Source organism: Myotis daubentonii, chromosome 13 (genome assembly GCF_963259705.1).
Source record: "Myotis daubentonii chromosome 13, mMyoDau2.1, whole genome shotgun sequence".
NCBI classification, from domain to species: domain Eukaryota; kingdom Metazoa; phylum Chordata; class Mammalia; order Chiroptera; family Vespertilionidae; genus Myotis; species Myotis daubentonii.
Window position 1 is genome coordinate 14,723,341 of NC_081852.1, and position 23,543 is coordinate 14,746,883.

Genomic DNA, 23,543 nt, shown 5'->3' on the forward strand with positions numbered 1-23,543 from the left:
CAGACTGGACACTGGCCGTGGCCGAGGGGCAGGCCCACATCCTAAGGGCGCTGCGGGAGAGGCCCCGGTGACCGAGGGGGAGGGCGGGCACAGGGCACAGGGCACACAGTGTTTGGGAGCATGTCAGGGGCTGGGGTGGGGTGGGCAGTCTGGAGGAGACCGTCCGGTCCTGAGCTGTCCTGGTGAGTCCTGACAAGGCCTGGGCCCAGGCCACAAACACACGCACCGTTCTGATGGTCAGAGGCTCGCCTGGCTGGGCTCCGCGCTCCCAGCCCTGGGTATGGCCGTGCTGTTCGGGGCGGGGTGGGGGGGGCGGCGGGGGGGCAGACTCGTGGGCTCTCGCCAGGCCTGTGCAGGCGCTGAAAGAAGCTGAAGGTCGGGGGTGCTAGGCATCTCAGGAGCTTCCTCTCCAAGCGAACAGGTCGGACAGGGTTAGCCACTGGCATCAGAATCGCGGGCGTGGTCACCCTGGTACCGTGTGCCAAGCCCCCGCATGCCCTCGATCTGTGCTCTGCCCTCCACCCAGGTTCTGTTCATCCCGATTTCACAGGCAGGGAAGGCACGGTCACGAGAAGCCGCATGGGGTCCCCAGGTGGAAGTGGGGCCCAGAGCTGAACTTGCCCTTGTCTGTTGAGCTGTCGGGAGCCCTGCCCTGAAGCACACAGGCCCAGTTTGTGCCCCAGCTCGGCCTCCCGTGAGCTGGGCCCACGTGCTGGACCAAAGTGCCATGGTCCCGGTCAGGAGGGAGGAGGTGGGTTTCAGTGACGGGAGAGGCAGCACTGGGAAGAGTGTGACCGCAGCGAGCGGTGGCGGGCACTCCTCCGAGCACTTTATACGTTCGTCCTCAGCCACCCCCTGAGGTCAGCTCTCTTATTTCCCCAAACTACAGAGGAGCAACATGAGGCAAGGGGTGCACGTGACTCACCCAAGGTTAGTAGAAAACAGGGAGAAAGTTCGGGGCTGCAGGGGGCAGATGAGTAGCCTGGGTGGGGATGAGGGGACCCGGGAGGACAGGTCACGTGGCCGGCAGGCCAGGGAGCCAGAATGCGCCCATTCCTGCAGGGGCGCAGGGGCACAGGGGCGCAGGTGGGCAGGGGCCGGGGTCTGTGCTGGGGGTCTGGGAGGCTCGTTTTTGTGACTTTCACACCCTCTGTGACCTAAGCAGAGGCATGACCAATGCCCCCAGGCAGGTGGGACTCACTTCCTGCAGTGGCTCCAGCCTCCTAGGCCCTGCCCCTCCATTGCCCAGCAGCCCTCCCTCCATGCCAGGCCCATCCTGGCTGGCACCACCTTCCTCAGGCCGGCAGTGCCTCATCCGCTTCCTCGTTTCTCTCCTGCCAAGCTCAGTGAGCACGGCCTCTCTGACCCCTTCCCCCTCTCCGTGCCCAGGATCAGAGTCCTGGCCCCACCTGCAAGGCTCTTCCAAGAGCATGTGGCCTGCTTCCCGTCCCCAGGCCCTCCCCAGTCATCAGCCTTGTCTGTGGAGCTCTCCCTGTGTGCCGCAGGGAGACTGAGGCCCAGGCAGGACCGGAACCGGAGCACCAAGGGGCCCAGGACCGGGCTCCCGTCAGTCACCACCCAGCCCCCGTCTCCTGCCACAGGGGTCTCCTCCCTCAGGGAGGCTGCAGACCCGGCCGAGGGTGAGGGGTGGTGTCAGGAGCTTTTGAAGAGCTGAGAGGAGGGTTTGGCATCCCGCCCCTGGTCCCAGTGGAGGGTGGTTGGAGAGGGGCTGTTTTATTCCTCCTGCCCCCTGAGCTCTGACCTCTGGGGCAGCCATCTCCTGAGAACCCTCCTCCTCCCCGCTCCTCCCTCCCCTGCCACATCTGCTTTCTGTCAGGCTCCAGCTGAGCCCCCTTCCCGCCCTGCCCCCCACAGAGGAAAACACTTGGGGCTTTGCCTCACTGCAGGGGTGGGGTTGGCCCTGAGCGATTAGTCCCAGCTGCTGCTTATTTCCCTCTGAGGAGGGTGGAGGGTGGAGGGGAGTCGTCTTGACAGCTTCCCTGCTCCTTCACCCACACGGGGCTGAGCCAGGACCCATGGGAGGGGGACCGAGAGGGTGTTGCAGGGGTGGTTCGGGACTCAGCTGGCTCCCCTGCTCCCAGCCTGCCCCCAGCCCTATATAGCACTAATGGTAATAATATATGGTATTAATACTGGCCAGCACTTTGCTTTTCATGTACCAGGCACTGTCTTAACAATTTTGCATATATTAGCTTTTTATTCTTCCCAACAACCCTATCAAGTGGGCCCTCTTATTAGCCCAGTTTTACAGAAGAGAAAATTGAGGCACAGAGAGGTTAAGTGACTTGCTAAAGGTCACACAGCAACAAGTCTTGCAGAGCTCTTGATGGTTATAAAGTGATCTCATTTAGTGCTGTCTCCATCACACATACAGCCGATGTTACTAACCTCCCCGCCCCCCCCACCCCTCCCCACCCCCGGTTACAGAAGGGCAAGTTGAGGTTCTAGAGGAGAAAGATCTTGGCCACCAGCCCTTGGTGAATAGGTGAAGCTGCGGGCCCCTGGATGAGACCCGTGATGTCCTGGTCCTCAGCTTCCTCATCTGTGAGGCGGGTGGTGATCTGCCCCTCACAGGAGGGCTGAGGTCAGGTGCCATGATTTATGTGGCAGCACTTTGCAAAGTGTAGACCATGGGAGCAAGGGGGTGTCTGCCTGCCTCCTCTGCCTCTCTGGCCCACCTGGAAGACCCATTCAGGGAAGGGGCCCTGGCCAGCATGAAGAGGGGGCAGGGAGCGGAACCAGGCTGAGTTTGGTCAGGGGATGGGAGACTTCTGTGTGACCCCTGTGTGGCCGGGATCACCAGGATGGGGGTACAGGGACCCGGGTGCCAGTGCAAGATGGGGAAGCCCTTCTTACAGCTCAGGCAGTGAGCTCAGCGGGCCAGCAGGGAACTCCCAGCCCTCGGGGCTTGTAGGCCATGGAGATGGAGTAGGTGTTTGTGGAGATGTCGGGGGGGGGGGGGGGGGGCGGATGTGACCTGCCTGGGCCTTCAGCTTGGAATCCTGGCTTCAACTTGTATTGACTCTACCAGCTGTCCCCCTTCCGTTAATCACCACCATCATCGGCGGCGGCGGCGGCATGAATAGCGTCTCTGCGCCGTCTCTTTCTATTCCTGGTCTTCACTGAGTTGGAGCAGCATCTCATGAGAAACCTGTTGTAACATCCCCTTTTACAGATGGGAAATGGAGGGTCGGAGGGAGGTCGGGTGGCCTGCTCAAGGTCGCTCGGCTCCCAGGCAGCAGAGCTTGTGCTCCAGCCCAGGTGCCCTGGGGACAAACTCTTCTCTGGCCAGGAAAGCCCGTCGTCTGTAAGCCCCTGGCGGTGAGGTCAATGCTCCCGTCCTTTTTCCAGTCCGTCCTGTGTGGCTTCAGGCCTGGAAGCACAGGGATATGGGCTTCCTGCCCCTGGATCCTAACCCTGCCCACCCACGGTCCCTACGCGCACCTCCCAGAGCCCTCTGCCTCTCCATCCCCGACTGCTCGCTCCGAGTGCCACCTCGGGGCCAGGCGCTGCATCATTGGGCAGAAAAGGCAATATTTTACCTTTGAGTGGCTTGCGGTCTAGCCAGGGGCAGCGCTCACCTTCACTGTCCTCCCAGGATCATCCTGGGTCATGGTCAATGGCCCTAAGACTCCCCGCCCTGGCCAGCTTCCCCCCAGGTCCCTGCAGGGGACCCTTCTGCAGGCAGGGCTCTGGGTCAGGACTGTGCCAAGGAACTGCTCCGGAACGCGCCTAGTAGCATCCATAAACCTTCCAAGGAGACCAGGCTTGTCTGGCTGTGAGGCCAGGGAGGAGGGCGGGGAGAGGGAGCAGGGACGTGCCCCTGGTAACAGAAAGGTGCCTACGCTGCTCAGTTACAAACACCAAGACCTCCGAATCCTCCCGGTGCCTTGCAAATGAGGTGTGACGATGGCCCACTTTACAGACATGGAAACTGAGGCCCCTTGAGGTCGCACAGTGAGTGAGCAGCATTATATGCCCGACAGGTCAGCTCCCTGCTCTGGGCCTCAGTTTCCCTGTTAGGAAACCAGGAGATTCCGCTCATGTAGACCCTCAACAGACATGGCAGATGGCGTGCCTGGCCCTGGGAAGTGGGGGATCCAGAGCACCGGCTGCCGACCCCTCACAGAGCTGAGGGCTCATTCCCTCAGACCTGAAGAGTTGCGACCGTGTCCAGGTTAAACTCTGCTGGAGTCCCGAGGCCACACATGGAGGCACGGGAATGACAGCATCCGGGGCAGAAGCGCTGGGTGCAGGGAGGCCGGAGGTGTGGGCTGGGGTCTCCCTGGCTCGGGGCCTCGGTTCCCTGATCTGCATAATGTCTGTGCACCTGTCTTGCCTCTATCCCAGGTTTTTGTGAGCTTCTGGCGGTGGCTGCTCAGAGGGTACTGGGGAATGGCAAAGGGTGTCCAGACCCGGGCTCTGGGTATAGGACCCTCTCCCCCAGCCCCGGCCCAGCCCAAGGCCCCAGCTTGTGCCTCTGGGGACAGCAAGAGGCAGGAAGGGCCCTGGTGCCTCGGGAAGCAACCTCTGTGGCCACAGCACACTCCCTCTGGGCTCGCTCTGTGTATGTCTCGCTCCTCCTGTCTCGCCCTCTCTCGCCCTCTCTCTCTCTGGCTTCACTCTCTGTCTCTTGCTGCCCCTGGGTCTCCCCGCCTTGAGCCCTCTTCTCACTTCCTCTCCGCAGAGGCCCCTGGAGAAGCCGGATGGCCTGGACGTGTCCGACCAGAGCAAGGAGCACCCCCAGCACCTGTGCGAGAAGTGCAAGGTGCTGGGCTACTACTGCCGCCGAGTGCAATGACCGCCCGCCGCCTCCGCCAGCCAGAGAAGACCGCCCGTGTTCGTCCGTGTTGCTGCGTGTCCCCGTGTGTGTGGGGGTGTCCTCGCAGGCATGCGGGTCTGGGCAGGGGGTCTTAGGTTCTTGTCTCATGTGTGTTGACAAACAGTGTTACTGACATAGCTGCCCCGCAGAAGCCGGAGTCTCTGGGACTCTCCAGGTGGGCTGAGTCTGTGGGGGGACTGGGGGCGAGCAGGGGTGGATGCACAGGACCCACAAAGCCCTCGGGGTCCCCTGCAGGCTCTCCTCCTCTGTCCTCTTTGGTGAGCAGCCTTGCATTGGCCACAAGTGCACTAAATTTACTGTGAATCCCAAAGCCTGTGGGGGTTGTCTCCCCAAGACCAGCCGCGCCTTCTCCTCCCCAGGGCTTCCAGGCTGCCCCGTGCGCACAGCACCCTCACAGAGCCCCGTTTCTGTGTCCCGTTCAGGTCAGCAGTCATGGCCAGCTGAGGCCTGGTCTAGCGGCTGCTGGGAGTGAGCCTCTCTGCCCCTTGCCCACTTTGAGCCCCAAACCTGACTGCCTCTGACGTCACTGGTATTACACCCGGGTTCTGCACCCCCCTCCCCAAAGACCCAGAGGTCAGGGACGGGGCGGCAGTGAATGTCGGACAGAGTCCCCAGGTGTGGCCTGGGGCACACCAGGCATCACCTCCCCCACCACACACTTTCCCCATGTGCTTGGATTGGCCAGCCCATTCCCTTCCTTCTTCACCTCCCACCCCCGGCCCATCCGCGATGGAGGTGGTAGGGCCATGCGGCAGCCACTGTGGCCGGAAGGGCACGGGCCTGGCAGGCTGGAGACCTCTGTTCAAGTGCTGGCCCTGCCGCTGACAAAGTATGGCACCTGGGGAGGACTTCGAGTCTCTGGGCCTCAGTTTCCCCATGAGATCAGTGAGTGACACTAGTAAGCGGGGGGGTAGGGGGGGGGGCGCCTTCTGGGCACAGGACTGAATTCGGAGAGTGTCACCAGGTCCCGCACTCACACCCCCCATCAGTCCATCACTGCAGTCAAGCCAAGGGTGCCAGCCCCATCCCTGCCTGTGGTCCCCACCCCTGTCTGTGGTCCCCACCCCTGCAAAAGTGAAGGAGAAGGGCCCCCCTCCACCTCGCACGGGGCAGCCCCAAGCCACGCTGCAGAACCCCGCCCCCCGGGGGAGCAGGGAGACACTGTCCGGCAGGGCAGCGGGAGGACCACCCTCTTCAGGGAGGAGCCTGTTTCTATTGTCCTGCGTCCGTCCTTTCTCCCAGGGACAGGGAGAAAGCTGGTTGGCAGGACCGACTCACTTGATTTTGCCCCAACATGATGCCTCTGTGGGAAAAAGTCAGACCACGAAATGGGCCTGAAATCCAGTGTTTACCGCGGCTCAGGGACACCCAGCCGGGGTCCAGTGCCTTTGTTTTCAAATGAAGATGTTTGTACAGCTGAGGAGTTACAGTCAAGTGAACCAGGAGTCCAGGGAGCAAGTGGAGAAGATGGAGTGAGTGTGTTTGAAGCCAGGGGGGCTGCAGAATAGATTCCAGGGGGTCGTGGCCTCTGAGCACTTGAAAGGGGGGTATTTGCTCCAACCTGAGCCCCAAAGCTGCCTGCCTCCTACCCACAGCAGCCATGCCTGGCTGCTGGCTGTGGCCACCCTCCCACCCACTGGGAATGCCACGGTGGGGTCCCTGCCCAGCTGTTTCCGGCTGTCCCCACCCGGCCCAGGTGAGCGGAGTCGCCCTGGCAGGAGGCACTGTGCCCGAGGAGACGCTGTCACTGCCAGTCATCCTAGTGCGCAGCCACAGGTAATGCTCCCAGCGGTGGGCAGTGTGCTTGTCCGCTGCCAGCACCCGGCCCCAACTCTCCCAGGGACCTGGCCCCACAGTGGGACCCGCCAAGTCTGCTGCAGAAGTGGGGGAGCCCGTACCCTAAAAGAGCCGGGACTCCAGGCTGCCGGAGGCCAGGGCCTTCCACGGGCCACAGGAGATGGGCTATCACCCCAAAGTGACCTTCCCCCTGGGCTTGTCCAGCTGGCAGCCATTGCCTCTGCCATCTGTGCCCAGCTGGCCACGGGGGGCTGGGCCCTCTGCACCGCCCCCCTCCTGTAGGGTTCTGGCAGAACTTGGTCAGCAAAAGCCCCTGATCCCAGGCTGGCTGCTGTGGGAATGAAGTGCTCAGAGGCCTGGGAGCCCAGGGGACGAGCAAGTGTGTGGTTTAGTACGTTCAAAAGGGACAATCGCTTGCAGTTAGTAGGTCTAGTGACGTAGCTGGGAGAGAACAGTGTTTACCCCATTTGAAGTATTCAGTAGTTCTACTTGTGAATTTGTATTTATTTTGAGTTATACTTGACACAGAATTCCTTTTTTAAAAGAAAAAATACTATTTGTGTATTTTGAAAAAAAAATCATAGATGTTAAAATTTCTGCAGAGTTACCAATTATCCTCACAACACTGAATTTGTTACCTTCTCCTGAAAAATCCTCACAGTGATTTTTGTCTGTATATATTTGAAGGCCTTTTTAAAAAAAAAGAAAAGAAAAGAAAAAAATAATTGTTTGATTTTTGACATAAAAACAAACAAAAAGAGGCATTTTCAAAACTTCAGAGCTTTCGGGAGGGCAATAGAATAAAACAAAATGTCTGGAAGTATTTTGCAAACCTTCTTGTTGAGGTGCGAGAAAATATTTATGGTGAGAACTTTTCTCTCCTGGGGTTTTTTTCAGTTTGATTTTTTTTTTTTTTTTTTTTTTTTTACTATACTTTGGTCTGTAAAAAGTATGCAGCTGAACTACATTAAGAAGGAAATATTGTTTCCATAGAATATTTTATGAAGTTGGTACATAATTCTGACGAGGAAAAAAAACACCTTTGCAATTCTTTAAGCCATATTGTTGCTATCTGTGTTGTTTTCCTTGGATGAAAATATCAGTATTAAGTAGCCAGCATATTACCCCAGTGCTTGGACTCAGTGATATGTGTCTGTCCTGTATTTATACATATGTGTATCTGGAAAGTATTGCCTTTTTAAGGGAAGCTGTTCTTAGGTATGTAGTGAAAGGGGGATGGTGACCCCTTTGAGCCTCCTCGGCTGAGGATAACAAACAGCATTGTAATCCGTTCCCTTGCACCTTCTTATTATTCTCTCGTTATTATGGTTACTAGTTTAGTAGGGGGCAAGGAGGTGGGCTAGGGGAGGAAGGGGCATGTGACTAACAAGCCCCCTGTGGCCTTGGCCTGGGGAAGGCCCGGCCAGCAGGGCCCGGAGGGCGGGCGAGAGGAAGGGAGGCAGTCTTCACACCCCTCTGGGTGGCCGTCTGAGCCATGCCTCGGAGCCCCAGGCTCTTAGAACTTGGATTTGTCAACCAGAGCCCTCACTTGCCCTCCAACGTCTAATAGACTTGAACCTATTCTACGTGAGTATTTAACCAACATCACTACATTGTAGCCCAGCGCAACAACTAACCCTGACGTGCGGGAGGTGTCCCGGGGCCGGTGGCTCTCCGCGGCCGGCCTCACCGCTCACCTCCTCACTCCCGCGGGGTGACCTGTCCGTGTCCGTATCCATTAATGCGCGTGTGTCCAGCTAAAGAGACAAACGGCCCGTGGGCCCGGCTCGGAGAGCTCGGCCAGGCTCCTGACTCTCCGAGGGTCGCCCTCAGGATGGCGTTCCGGTGTGCCTTATTCCTGGAGACTCTGTATGCGGCTCGCCCATAGAAAATAGTCTTTTCCTGCGGCATTAAAGGACTTTAAAGGCCGGAGCGGCTCCTGGCTTTCCTTGTTTACACAGACGTCAGTGGGGAGCTGGGCGCTTTCGCAGATTCTGGGCCGAGGGGGAGGGAGGGACTTGCGGGCCTGGGTCCACCCTCCGTGCCCTGCCTCCACCCACTGATGTGCCTCCTCCCAGCCCCTCTGCCCCATGGGGACACTCTCTCCGGGCGAGAGCCCTCCCCAAGTCGGGCGAGATTGTCGGCACATTAGGTCACACGTTAGCTGGGCGATGGGACTCCCGGTGACCATATATAGGAGCGAATCTTCCCGGAGCAGAGCTGGCGGGAGCCCTGGGCCCTGCGCCCCTGCTCACACTGGCCCTCGTGCCAAGGCTGGGGTTGGGGCCTCTGACGCTGGGCATCCCAGTCCGCAAAGCGCCGTGTCCCGGCCTCCTGGGGAGTCAGGCAAAGGAACGAGGGTCCTTTTGAGCAAGTCCCGGAGGGGCTGGGCTGTCACGTGGTGGGCTTTGCTGGGGCCACAGACAGGAAGCCACGCTCAGCGGCTCGGGAGCCACGCAAAGCGACCTGCACCCGGAGTCTCCGGCCCAGGATCAGACACTGCGCATCCCCAGCCTTGCTGCTCACAGAAGCACCTACGGGGCCTTGTTCTCACCGGAGACCCTGCGATACCGGCCTGGACATGTCCTCGGGTTCTTAAAGCCCCGGCCAGTCCGACGGGCGCGGCTGAGGAGCACCGGGCTTTGCCGTGGTTCCTCGTGGTCCCGTGGGGGTGACGGTGACATCGACATCGTGTGGAGGCAGGTGGGCGGGCAGCCTCACTGGGGGGCATCGCACCCTGGGCTCCAGCCAGTGGTGCCGCAAGTGTACTGCCCAGAGTGTGTGGTGGGGGGAGGGAGGCTGGAAATGCAGGTTCTTGTGTGAAATTGTCTGTTTTAATTTTGGCAACTAGTTTGCTAAATATTTACGTAGTGTACAGATCACACCATGTCTGCGGGCCAGCTCCTGAGTTCAGCCTCTGAGATGGCGCAGAGAAACAAGATGGGAGGCCTTGGGATGGAGGAGGCGGCAGGGGCAGGAACAGAGACCCCCCCACACACACACTCCGGAGCAGGACCCCTTGTCTCCCTTGGGGTGCACAGCGAGTCTGGAAGCCACCAGCCCTTTCCTGCTTATTGGCACAAAGGGAGGACACGCCTCTGCGGCCTCCCCTCAGGCGTGTGCAAGGCGCTGGGCCAGGTCTGAAGGCAGGTGGCGTCAGCTGGCCAGGCCGTGAGCGGTGAGGGGACTCAGCCCACACCGAGTGGGAGGCGGAGAGAATAATCACCTGCCCTGCTGCTCCGCAGACACTGCCAGGGGCCAGGAAGGGGCTGCCCTCCAGGGACAGGCTGAGGACAGAGCAGGGTCTGTCTCAGTGGACCCTGTCCCCAAGACCTGCCCCGGCTGTGTCAGGTGGCAGATCCTCGCCTCCGAGCCCCAGCTTCCGCGGGGTGAGGGTGCAGACAAGATGGCTCAGGGAGCACGAGGCGCGGTGCACGCTTGGCACCCGGGAGCCAGGGGCAGTGGATCTCCTGCTCTCACCGCTTGTGGCTCAGGCAGAAGAAGCCTTGCCAGAGATCACACAGGAAGTCAGAGGGGGAGTGGGCCTCCCACCCGGGACCCCCGGGCTCACTGAGCACCCACTGTGTGCCAGGTTTGCCGAGTGCCCACTGTGTGCTGAGGCCCCAGGTTCACACTCGCTCATCTGCCCTTGCGTGTCAGTGTACAGGGGCTCCTGTGCTTGTTTTGTTTTCCGTGGAAAAAAAAACCAAACCCAAGGCAAACACAGCCTGCATTTCGACATCTCCCAGAGCCGTGGAAACCAGTCATTCCCCTGGACAGGAAGGGTTTCCGGTCGGACTTAATGTCCATGTCCAGAGGCTGCCAGCGCTGAGGGCTGGGAGAGAGCAGAGTCCGCCACCGAAAGGGGTGTCAGGGGACCCAGGGAGGACGGCCCAGCGATGGGCCCACACCCGCCTTCCTTCGAAACTGACACCCACCCCATATTTCTGTCGGAATGAAGTCGAGGCCCCAGTGAGTAAGGGCGAGGAGGGCACCCTGCAGGCAGGGACCGAGCCCGGATCTGAACCCCAGTTCCCACTCAGTGCAGTCTGAGGCGGACCTGGGGGGGCCCAGGCAGCTCCTGCTCCCAGGGGTGCTGAGGGGAGGGGAGGAATGAAGCCCGGGGCTGAGGTGCTCTGGAGGGACAGGCCGCTCCAACCCACAAGGGCCTTGGTATAAGGAGCCCCTGGCGCCTGCTCCCGACACAGAGAAGGGCGACCATGCCAGGCCCAGGCCTGCGGGAGAGGGCGCAGCGCTCACCCACCCCCGCTCCTCAGCACCAGAGCAGCAGGAGCAGGGCCCCTCCCGTGCCCCAGGCCAGGCTCCCACCACCACCACCCCTTCCTGACGTGTGATGAGCCTGTGTCCTTCTCTGACATCGGGCCATCGGGACGCACCTGCGGCTACAGTGACCACAGGCAGCGCCTGCACCCAGATGTTCCGTGTGGCTGCGTCCCTTCCCACACACCCTGCAGTTCCTCACGCCCCAGGCTGGGCCCGGGTGGCCCTCCGGCTCTGTGCTTAGTCCCATCCCAGGCCCAAGTCTCTCCTGTGCCCTCCTAACAGTCCTGGCAGGAGCCAGGGCAGGGAACAATATGCCAACGTGACAGGTGGAGAAACTGAGGCCCGGGAGAGGCCTGATACGGAAGACTGACAGCTGGGGTCCCCTGTTGCGCCCCAGCTCCCAGCTTGGAGCTGTTCCTGATCCTGACGAGACGCCCAGTGGTTCCCAGGAGCCTGTGCAGGCCTTGGGCAAACATTATGGCGCTTCTGGGGCCAGCCCAGCGCGTGGCATTAGCCCCTCCGCCTAGATGCCCTGACCCAGCTCCCCGGCCGGAGAGGGGGAGAAGGGACTGGAGGAGCTGAGACCAAGGGGCCACCAGCTGGGGGAGGCTCGCCGCCTCTGGAGTCAGGCCTCTCTCTGGCTGTTCCCCAGGGCTCTGGCCAGAGCTGCCCTGAAATGGCCCTCCATTTCCCCTCTGCTCTGCCTCCTACCTGTCACCCCCAGGAACCAGGTGGCAGGAGCGAGGGCTCCCTGCTCCCCCAGGAGCCTGTGTCCTTCTCTGACAGCCCCTGGCCTGTGGGCCATTCCCCTTCCTTCCTCAGGCACCCACACTCTGTTAGTTCATTTCTGGCTTCTGTCTCCGTTTCCCTCTGTGCTGAGGCAAAGGGCCCTGCCCTGGCATGTAACTGGGCCTCCTCTCCCGGAACCTGCCCCCAGCCCTGCCCCACAGTGGCCCCGCTCCCCCCACATCCTGGCCAGCTCAGAAATTCCCGGCTTTCCTCCTGCGGGATCGCCTGATCCCCTGCTTCCCCCTGGTGGCTGAAGCTGAGAACTGCAACTTTCCTGTAGGCTGCAAGCCTGTAAGGTGGACAAAAGAGAATTATTTTTCTCTCCCAAATCCCAGGTGAGTCCCGATCTTCCAGCGCAGGGCTACCCAGGCCTCATATACCTATCTTGGGTAAGAGTGTCATGTTGTAATATCTGGATCTTCTACTCAATTGTAAAAAAATGCACGCACAATGTGAAGTGGCAACAGCACAGGAAAACAGGAAGCAGGATTTGAAAACTCCTAGTAGCCCAACTTCCCCCGGGGATCTCTATGTCCAGCGTCTGGCAAGACCCTCCCATAATCTTTTGTTTGTATAAGTGTGTGTGTGTGATGTACACGCACACATATGTTAGCAGGATCACACTGGACCTGCTGCTCTGTAGCCTGCTCTCTTCACCACCTTTGCCTGTTAGCACAGAGGTCTGCCTCTGTGTCTCACAACTGATTGCGTGCCTCTGTTGAGTGACATACTTATCAATCCCCTGTGGAGGCATGTTGTTTTCGAAAGTCAGTCCTCTTTTTAATTACCTTTTTGTTTGGTGCAGTAGGAGGATCTGGAGTCAGGAAAGCTAAGGTCTGACTTGATAGGTCTCAGACCACTGTCTTTGATCACATCCTGATCCCTCACCCCTAGGCCTCAGTTTCTCCATCCGCACACTAGGGCATTGGGCTCCACGTAGAACCTTCACCCTGGCAATCCCTCTGAGCTGGTTCCCATTGGGTTGGCAGAGCCTACAGGCTGCTCTGCGGTCACCCATACAGTTTTGGGGGCTGGTGCAGTGAGGGGTCCTGTGAGCCCAAAACCTATTTGAGGCCTAAGGCCACTGAGCACTTTGACAGAGAAACAGTCTAGGATGCTGCCTGCTCAGACCTGAGGCCTGCTGCCCCTCAAGAGTGAGGCTGACTCGGAGAGGAAGACTGAGGTCTGACCCACAGTCCTCTTCTGGTGCACCCGGGGCCGCTGGCTGGCTGCTTTCTCCAGGAGGGGAATGTGGGCGCCCATATCTGGCTCCCCCAGCTCTGTGCTGACATTGTATGTTACTCAAGCAATAGAGGATGTATTCTCCTTGTAAGCACTCCAGACAATACAGCAGATGACTTCTTCTGGCCAAGATAGGGTAAAAGCAGGATTTACCCTGCTGCTCTAAACAACTAAATAAAAAGACAAAATATATGAAGAAATGTTTTTCAGACAGTGGGCCAGACAGTGCAGAGCAGGAGTTCTTGAGAAAGGAAAGCAAATGAGGTGAGCCCTACAGGTGCCGAGCGCACTGCCTGGCCCAAGTTTCCAGGTCGCCGTGCAGGGAAGGGGAGCCGGAGCCAGGCATTGCCGAGACGGGGTTGGGAATTTGGGATGGCAAGGGATGGGTAGAACTTTCAGACCAGAGTACTGGGAAGAAGAGAGCTGAAGCAAGAATAGAGAATGCCCTGGAGAGGAGGAAGCTGCAGAGAGAGGACTCCAGGCTCGTGCGCGTGACTCCCTCAACTCCAGCTGGAGACTGATGAGCGCGTGTGTGAGGAAATTACCTTCAGCTGCTGAAAGACCTCAAAAAGGAACAAGCAGAACTAAGTCCCCAGAGCTCACAGGGGCCAGAAATAGTTTGAGTTCCCATCAGCCAGACTGCAAAACCCAATAATAAACAGGGAGAATACTTAGAAGGGTCTGACCTTGGTGGTCGGCAAACTCAGTCCTTGACTAACGAGTTCCGATCTCTTCTAACCAGACTCAAAAGAACTGAACTGTTTCCAAAGAACTTATTGCATTCCAGATAAAGCTTATGAGTATTTAGAGGAATACAAACATATTCAGTACTTAAGTTGAAATGTCTGACATCCAATAAGCTAGGTATCTAGAGAAGCAGAAATGTATAACCCATAACGAGGAGGAAAAATTATTTAAAACAGACACGACACAGATGACAGGTAGACAAGGATATAAAACCAGTTATTATAACTGAATTCCATATGTTCAAGAGAATGAGGGAAGCGTGAGTAGGTCAAAAAGAAACATGGAAATTATCCTTTTAAAGACCGATATCAGCCGAAACCGGTTTGGCTCAGTGGATAGAGTGTCGGCCTGCGGACTGAAGGGTCCCAGGTTCGATTCCGGTCAGGGGCATGTACCTGGGTTGCGGGCATCTCTCCAGTGGGAGATGTGCAGGTGGCAGCTGATCGATGTTTCTCTCTCATTGATGTTTCTAAACTCTCTATCTCTCTCCCTTTCTCTCTGTAAAAAATCAATAAAATATATTTTTAAAAAAAGACCGATATTAGACCTTTAGTGGTAAAAAAAAATTCTGATATAAAACATACACTGGGTGGCATTAACAGCAAATGAAAAGAAGAAAAGATTAATGAAATTGAACATCATTTTAGAAACGATTCAAAATGAAACATGCAAATACAAAAAAACTGAAAAGAACCCCCCAAAAGAACAGGGCATCAGTGAGCTGTGAGACAACTCGTCTGATTAGTATAAATACCAGTAAGAGGAGCCTCCAAAGGGCAGGGAAGAGTAAAATACAAGAGGAAGATATTCAAAGAAATAATTGATAAAAGTTCCTGAAAACGATAAACCTGTAAATTCAATCAACCCAAATACAAGAAGTAAAGAAAGAAAACCACTTCATATCACATCATAATCAAGTTGCTTAAAATCAGTGATAAGAAGATTGGGGAAAAGGAGACATTACATAAAGAGAATAAATATTAAAATGGTAGCACATTGCTCACCAGGAAACAAAGAAATCCAAGCCAGAAGACAGTGGAGCAACATTACTGGAAGGAGGAACTGTCAGTCTAGAATTCTAACTCAGCAAAAATATTTTTCAAATATGAAGGCAAAGTAAAGACTTTTCAGATATTCAAATACAAGATAATTCATCATCAGAAGACATGTATTATGAGAAATATAAAGGAAGTCTTTTGGCCAGAAAAAAAAATTATACCAGATAGATATCTGCATCTTCACAAACGAATGAAGACATTAGAAAATGGTTACAATGTGGGTAAAAACAAGAGACTTTTAAAAATTATTATTTAAATGTATTCAAAATATAAGTGACTGTTTAAAATCACAATATATGTTTATAGCATGTCAATAGTATGACAACAGCAGAGCAAAGGCCATGTAAGGGAGAAATGAAAGTCTATTGTGGTGAAGTCCTTACACTATATGTAAAGTGGTACCGTGTCACTTAAAGGTAGTCTGTGTTAAGTTTAAGATGTAAACTATAAACCTAAAGCAACAAAAAGAATGATAGCTAATAATCCAACAGAGAAGGTAAATGGAATGATTAAAATCTCAATCCAAAAGGAGCCAAAAGAAGAGGAAAAAGGAAATAAATAACTATGGGATGAATAGAAAAGAAATATCAAGATGGTAAATACAAACACAACCATATCAATAATTACATTAAGTATAAGTGGTCTAAACATACCAATTAAAAGGCAAAGACTACTGGAATAAAAAAAACAAAAAAACAAGATCCAATCATATACTGTCTACAAGACACCAACTTTAAATACAGAGATGCAAATAAAAGGTGAAGTTCCCCCTGTGGGAGGCAGTGTGAAGAGCTCCATGTATCTACTCCCCTGTGAAGTAAGCAGAGTTGGTAAAAACTATTTTAAAAAGCCAAACTGTTTAAAGTCTCTGGAAATTTTCATAAGAGTGTAGAACAAATGAAAAAACAGTTATTCAGGAAAATTCACTAAACTTAAGAGCAACAAGAGCCTGTGGCCTTGGCACATAGCGACTCCCTCTCCCCCACTTCCAGCTCAGCCTGGTGGACGCTTCTTAGCGGATGGGGCTGCCAAGAAGATGAGGCTTTCCCTCACCTCCGCTCTGTCTGAGGAGGAGTGGTAGGCCAGAAGAATGTCCAGTCTCCTCCACCTTCACGTCGAAGAAGCTACATTCTGCAGGAGTGTGGCTGAGAGGACGAGGGCTCCTTCCTCACCCAGCCCTCACCCGTACGATGGAGGCTGTACCCCAGGGAGAGCATCAAGAATATGGGGGCCCTAATCTTCCCTGTCCAGCTCACTCCGGGGCACAGGGTCCACACCAGGAGAAGCGAGCCCCGAGCGTCAGGGGCTGCCACCTGCCCGGCTTCCAGAGGAGCAGCTCAGAGATTTTGCCCAGGAAGGGGAGCAATCCATAAAACAAGAGCTCCAAAGCTCTCCACAGAGCAACTGGTTCTATTTTATTTTTTGAAACAGAGAGGAGGAATATTCAAGCCTATGGTCATTTTGAAAGCAATACATAAATTGGACTTCATTCATATGTACAAGTTTTATGCTTCAAGGACGCCATTAAGAAAGTAAAAAGTTAACTCACACAATGGAAAAAATACTTGCAAATCATCTTTGATAAGGCATTGTATCTAGAACATAGAAAGAGCTCTTACAACTCAACAATAAAGACAACCCAATTTAAAAGAGGCAAAGGATCTGAATAGACTTTTCTTCTAAGAAGATATACAAATGGCTCATAAGCACGGGAGAATGTGCGCAAGAGCGTTAGTCACTGGGGGATGCAAATCAAAACTGCAACAGGACACCATTCGTATCTGCTAGAGTGACTAGGATGAAAAAGACAGATGATGACAAGTGTTAGTGAAGTTGTGGAGAAACTGAAACCCTCAAGCATTGCTGGTGGGAATGTAGATATTTGTAGCTACTTTGGAAAACAGTTTGAAGTTTCCTCAGAACATTATATATTGAATTGCCACTTGACCCACCAATTCTTATACTAGATGTAAAGTGGTATAGTATCATTTGCAGGTAATCTGTAATAAGTTAAACTACATATCGTAAACCCCAGAGAAACCACTAGTAATATAAAATGAAGAGTTAAATCTATTAAGTCAATAATAAAGATAAAATAGAATCATTTAGGGGGAAAAGCACATTCCAAAAGGAAGTAAAAAAAAATGGAACAAAAAGCAGATGGGGCAAAGAGAAAATAATGGCTAGGTGGCCAATTTAAATCTAACTATATTGACAATCAAGTTAAGTATAAATGGTCTAAATATTTAATTGAATGGCAGAGATCATCAGGTTGGATAAGAAAGCAATGCTTAATGTACCCTATGAGTCCATTTCTCTGGTTGTAAATCATCCTCCACTGCCCCGTTTGTGACAATGTAATTGCCACCTGAAATTATATTAAGCTTTACCAGTAGAGGGCACTGGAGAGACACTTTACTCTTCGGCATTCTCTTTTTTCCCTCAGAAGGTAAACACATGCTATGGTTAATCATTTTTTTACATTGAGCTTCTCCTGATGAAATTACTGTGTTGTTCCAGGATCCTGTTTGGACCCATCCAATAAAGAATTGACACTGGAGATGACCCCACAAAGATGGGATTTAGAGATTTGTTTGGCTGTGCTCTTGGACTTGAAGGCAAGGCTGAATTACCTGACAACGAGAAATGGAATTCTGGTCACGTAAGGCATGCAGTGACACCACAATTTATCATGCTATCACCTGTGATTAAGTGATGAGAGAAGCGTGTGCCGTGGGAGGCCAGGTGGCTGCAGCACTTGGCTGTTAATGTCAGTAGTGATGACCGTAAGGACTGTGGCGTGGAATGAATCATTTTGAGCATGCTTGATTATTTACCAAAAGAAAATGACAAACTAATGTCCTTTAAATTGTGGTGTGACACAAAGCTCCCATTACAACTCTAAAAGATTCTCTCACTATATCGCTTAAAATCAGACAGAAACTTAATTGTGTAGGTGGATTAATTACAGTATCACCTGACTTCACAGTCACAATAAATTCGTCTTGTGCAAGGGCATTGATGGGAAAGAGTGGGATCCTGAAATCTGTGATGGGGACATCTCGTTGGATCCCAAGGAAGCAACTTGAACCCTCAAGGCACTCTGTTCCTCCCCTGCCAGAGCAGATTCCCTTCTGCGTCTGAGAATAGGCTTTTTGCTTAAAGACACTCTGCTGACTTCACCTGGGACAGATGCTTTCAAAGGTGATGCCCAAGACCCACCACCACAACTTCCAAAACGAGGTCAAATCTCAGCATTTCCCAAAGAAACAGCAGGGGACTCCAAGGAAAGAGCTTACATGTACAAAAAAAAAAAAAGTGAGACTACTAATACAGATTTTTAAGCAGACTTATTAAAATATAGTTCACATGTCATACAACTCACCCACTTAAAGTGTTAAGATTCAATGGATTTCAGTATATCACAGGTATCTACAACCATCAGAACATTTGATTTTTAGAACATTTTTATCATCCCATTGAAGAAAACTCGTATCATACATAATCATACATACACTTTAGCTGTCACCCACTTATCTCCCCGTCAGCCCTAGGGGAGGCGCTGCTGCGGAGGCGGGAGAGGCTCCCACCACCACCACCACCACCACCGCTGCGCTCGCTCGCCAGTCGTGAGCCCAGCTCAGGGCTTCTGACTGAGCAGCGCTCCCCCTGTGGGAGTGCACTGACCACTAGGGGGCAGCTTCTGCATTGAGCATCTGCCCCCGAGTGGTCAGTACACGTCATAACGACCAGTTGTTCTGCTGTTCGGTCAATTTGCATATTAGCCTTTTATTATATAGGATAATATTCCACTGGATGGCTAAGCCACATTTTGTGGGTTCACCTTTTCACCATGAACATTTGGGTTGTTTCCATTTTGTGGCCATTATCAAGAACGCTACAATAAACATTTGTGTACAAGTTTCCATGTGGACATGCTTTCATTTCTCTTGGGTACATACCCAGGAGTGGAATTGCTGGGTCGTGTTAACTTTATGTCTAATCATTTGAAGAACTGCCAGGCTGGGCCACCTTACGTCCCACCACAGCAATTATCTTCTCCCATCGTGTGGGGTGTGTTCCACTTTCTTTATGGTGTCCTCTGAAGCACAGACATTTTAAATTTTGATGTTGGTGAATTCCAATTTATCTAATTTTTCTTTTCTTGACTGCTCTTTGGTGTTACATCTATAATCCGTTGCCCAATCACTGACATAGCCCTCAGCAGTGCTGAGTTTTACTGTTGAGTTCATCAAGGAATTCTTTATTTTTGGTATCCTTTTTTGTAGCATCTCCATTTGACTCTTTCTTATCATTTTTCTTGGCTAAAATGATTCTCCATCTGTTCATGCATGTTGCCCACCTTCCCCACTAGATCCTTTAAGATATTAATCATAGTTATTTTAATGTCCCTAGCTGGCAGGGTTATATCTGAGTCTGATTATGTTGATTGCCTTACTTATTGACTATTTTTTCCCTTTCTCTTTTGTGACTTTTAGCTTTTTTATTGAATATTAAACATTGCTGTGCAATAGAAGAGACAGCGATATAGTATGCACACTGGAAAGTGGGTGTGCTGTTACTTGCTTCAGGTCTTTCCTGTGGGGCATTGAGTTGTCAGGAGTTGAGCTGGGCTTGAGTTTTGGTGCTGGTGTCCTTACCTTCGGAGTCCCACAGGTGCAAATGCCTATAGTGTGGGCAACTGCTGCTGGTGCTTGGGGTGGGACTGGGGTGCTGAAGGGTTTTTCTCAGTGTTTGGCCTCCACTTGCAGCTTTCTGCAGCACAGAAGGTATCACTCTGTGCCTTTCCTTCCCCCGAGCAGTAGGACAGGCTGGGGTGCAGCCCTGGTCCAGCCTCAGTCTGAGGCATGTCCTCAGTGGGCGTTTGCCCTTTCCCCAGTGGCAGCTGATTGCTGGTTGGTATCAGTATAGGCTCTTGGGCCCTGGACGTTCCCTTGCCCCTCCCCAAGGGTTATAATCTTTATTCTACCGTGTCCCCAGCCGTGGTGAGCTTCTACTTCTTTCAGGGGTGAAGGGACCACTGTCCTCCCCAGGGGATTAGGGATTTTGCTTCATAGGAGAGGAGAACCTGGGGAGTGAGCAAGGCTCATGTTTTGCTCCAAGAGCTGAAACTGCCACAGCCTGCGCTCCAAGGCAGGCCCTCCTGGGCCCTCCCATGCCCAGCCTTTCTCCTGAGCATCGCGTGAGCCCGCGGGAGACCTGGCCAGTGAGTGAACCTGTGGGGAGCCCCAGCTATTTCAGACGGACACACCAGCCCATAGCAATTCATTAAAATTCCACCTGACTTCATCTTACCCGCTTGTCCCGTGGCCACATCTTCCTCGTGTCCCACCTCTCCTTCCAGGGCTTTGTTCCTCCTTGGAACTCAGGTCACCTGGTTGCCTTTCTGATGAACTCAAAAAGTTATGACTTTGTAACTTATTCAGCCTTCTCTTCTTGTTGGGGTAGGAATGATGGTTTTTGCAGCTTTCTACCTCCTAAGCAAATGCAGATACCCATACCAATTACTAATATAATAGGACTGTAGGTCATTTAATTGTCTATATTACTTATTTATGTAACATCTGAATTTTTACAAGTGCATTTTGGTTTATGAGTAGGAGAGATGAGTATATGTGTATCAGCCAAGGTTCTTCAGAGAAATAGAACCAATAGAGTGGAGAGAGAGAGAGAGAGAGAGAGAGAGAGAGAGAGAGAGAGAGAGAGAGAGAGAGAGAAGAGAGAGAGAGAGAGAGAGAGAGAGAGAGAGAGAGAGAATATGAATGAATTACTGTAAGAAATTGGCTCATGCAATTATGGGGAGAAGTCCCAGGACCTGCAGTCGGTAAGTCCAGAGGACTGAGAACCAGGAGGGCCCGTGGAGTAACTTCAGGTCCAAAAGTCAGCAGGCCCAGGACCCGGGAAGACCGGATGCTTCAGTGCGAGTCCGAAGTAGAGAAAGCTGCTCCTGTCCCAGCTCAGAAGGAGGAGTTCCCTTTTTCCTCCTCACGGCCGACTGCCTGGGTGAAGCCCGCCCACATTAGGGAGGGCAGCCTGCTTTCTGCAGATTTTAATCTCCCCCAGAAACACCCTCACACACAACCAGAATAATACCCGCCTAGGTGTCTGGGCACCCCGTGGCCAGCCAGGTTAACCATTACAATGTAACAGTAAATAATAACACTAGCATCGTGACTCTAGTAGCTGAGGCGGATCTGGGGTGCAGCGTGGAACCCAGACTTTCTCTACCTACCCCGTTCCAGTGACTTGGAACATGGATCTGACTTCTGGTGCCTGTTTCTCACTCACTGAGAAGTTCCCTCCATCATGGGCCCACCCAAGCCAGACCCTCCTCCGTGATGGCAAAGGAGCAGCTGAGCGCCACCATGGGACTGTCCGCCCTCACAGGCGGCCACGGGGAGGCAGCGGCAGCCGCCCTTGGTCTATGGAGAGCACAGCTGCCTCCACCCGAGAGGTGACTCCTCAGGTGAGGCATCTTCCTAAGTGGAGGGTCTCACTCAGACCCGCAGAGCATCCAGCAAGTACGTGCCCAGAAGTAAACAAGGACTCGAGCGGCGAGCCATGACCTCCCTTTCAATCTTGCCTCTCTGGCCTACACGCACATATTCCCGCTTTAGCAGAATTATTATTTTAAAATTCAGATTCCTAGGTGCCACCCTAGAAACCCGTATTCAGCAGGTGTCGGGGCGGCCGGGGGATCTGCATTCTCCATCAGCCCCTGCGATGCTGGGAGCTTTGCTTAGGGCTTACCAGCCCGAGAAACATCGGTGGACATTGCTCATCCCAGCCCAGCATCCCACAGAGCCCGGGGGCTCTGAAATTCTCCGTGTTCTCACACCTGCTACACTAGGAAGTTAGAGACGAAAAGTAAAGCTTGTATGGTTCCAGTGATAAAAAAGTCCTAGGACAGGCAAAATTAATCTCTAGTTCAGTAGCTGCCTCGGAGGGCCAGGAAGGTTACTTTCTGGAGAATGGAAATGTCCTATAATTTGAGTGGTGGTTCCTTCGTGTATGAATTCCTCAAAAGTCATCGACTATACACTTAAAATGTGTAAAGTTCACTGTATGCAAATGATGCCTCTATGAAGTCATTGTGAAGTGTCTGAGAAAAATGTGATTCCAGATATTTACACACGTGTTTATATGGCACCACGTGATTAATTTCTGATAGCACGTGCATGACTCACTGCCCCTTCATGCCGAAGGGACTCACGCCAGCAATAAGTCAGTGTCTTGCCTGTGTTATCACTTAGGCTTCTGCTCATATAAGACCAGGCTCCGGCTCCTGTGCAGGGTGCTGGGAAGGGAGCTGCTGTAAATGGCCCCATTTTCAGGAAACTGTTTTAGGAAATCCCTGCATACTGGCCCTGTCCCCATACCTCAGAGCCCTCTGGATGGACACACCACACACCAAGACCACCTCAGAAATCGCCACGGGCCAGCAGGTCCCACCTCAAGGGGCGGGCACTCCTCAGACTTGTCAACAGCACCTCTGCCTCCCTAGTCCCCGGGGGTCAAGGGAAACTGAAGCTGTGACCTCGGATGTGTGTGACCTGAGGACAGAGGCCTGTGCATTCTGAAAAGCCCCTGACTGGACCTGGCCTCCCAGCCCCTGCTCTGCCTGGGGATTCACAGGCTCCCCTTGGGCAATCATGACTCGTGTCCTCAGTTTACCCATCTGTAAAATGTGGGACTGGGTGAGAAATTGCCAATTATTATTATTCAGCTCAAATTTCCATTATTCAAATGAAATTCCTTGCAGAGCCCCAATAAGAAAAAATTGGGGGGAACCTGGTTGAAAATGGGGTTCGGGAGCCCCTCCTCTTCTCTCCCCGCTGTTCTACTTTGAGACCCCTAAGGCTCTCATTGTTTAAAAACTGCTGGGCGGGCTGAGCTCCCAACCCATGCAGCTGAGCTCTGACTTCATGGAAACTCTCCATGACACCACATGACCCAATCCAGCCATGACTCCAGTGACCATGTCAACCTGTGACGCCACGAAACCTGACTCACAGCCCCCTCCTCCCAGTGACTCAATCCAGCCACTGACCTCAAGATGATTGTAAGGACACGTGACCACACATAATCTGACCCGGGAACCCCAGTGTGAAACAATTCCATTCCCACTGTGAATACAATGTGATTATTCCATTGTGTGGACTGTGCCATAGCTGGCTGATGAGGGACGCTCTTAGTCTTCCTCTTACACCCTAGACCAGCCGTGGGCAAACTACGGCCCGCGGGCCGGATCCAGCCCATTTGAAATGAATAAAACTATTGAAAAAAAACGCCGTACCCTTTTATGTAATGATGTTTACTCTGAATTTATATTAGTTCACACAAACACTCCATCCATGCTTTTGTTCCGGCCCTCCGGTCCAGTTGAAGAACCCATTGTGGTCCTCGAGTCAAAAAGTTTGCCCACCCCTGCCCTAGTCTGCCTTCTCTGTGGATTCAGAAACACCTAGAAACTATTCCAAATGTAAATGGCACATCTCGGATAGTGAAGTCCATGCCTAACCTTAGATGATGGAGCCTTCTCCTCTAAAATCCTGACACACGGAAGTACCATCCTCGCCTCTCCAAGTGCTTGCTAAGATGTGCCAGGCACTGTGCCATGCTCTGCATGCATCCATCAGACCCTCACCCGGTGAGGTGAGCGCTACTGTTCCCCTGTGAGCTGAGCAAAACTGAGTTTGTCACCAAGGGCAGCTGGCATGCTGGGTGGAAGCAGTGCTCCT

General features: G+C 53.2%; 1 protein-coding gene across 3 annotated transcripts in view; it reads left to right on the forward strand.

Annotated features, from left to right (window-relative positions):
• Positions 1-18,709, forward strand: part of ZCCHC24 (zinc finger CCHC-type containing 24) — a 70,185-nt gene extending 51,476 nt beyond the window's left edge. The window contains exons 4-5 of one of the 3 annotated variants that reach the window (XM_059662224.1): positions 890-930; positions 4,709-8,590. In XM_059662224.1, coding sequence (XP_059518207.1) covers positions 890-930; positions 4,709-4,976 — 309 coding nt within the window. In that variant the 3' untranslated portion in view covers positions 4,977-8,590. Of the gene's footprint in view, positions 1-889; positions 931-4,708; positions 8,591-17,301 lie in introns of those variants that run through there. The other 2 variants (XM_059662226.1, XM_059662225.1) reach the window with 2 other exon arrangements.
• The last annotated feature ends 4,834 nt before the right edge of the window (positions 18,710-23,543 follow it).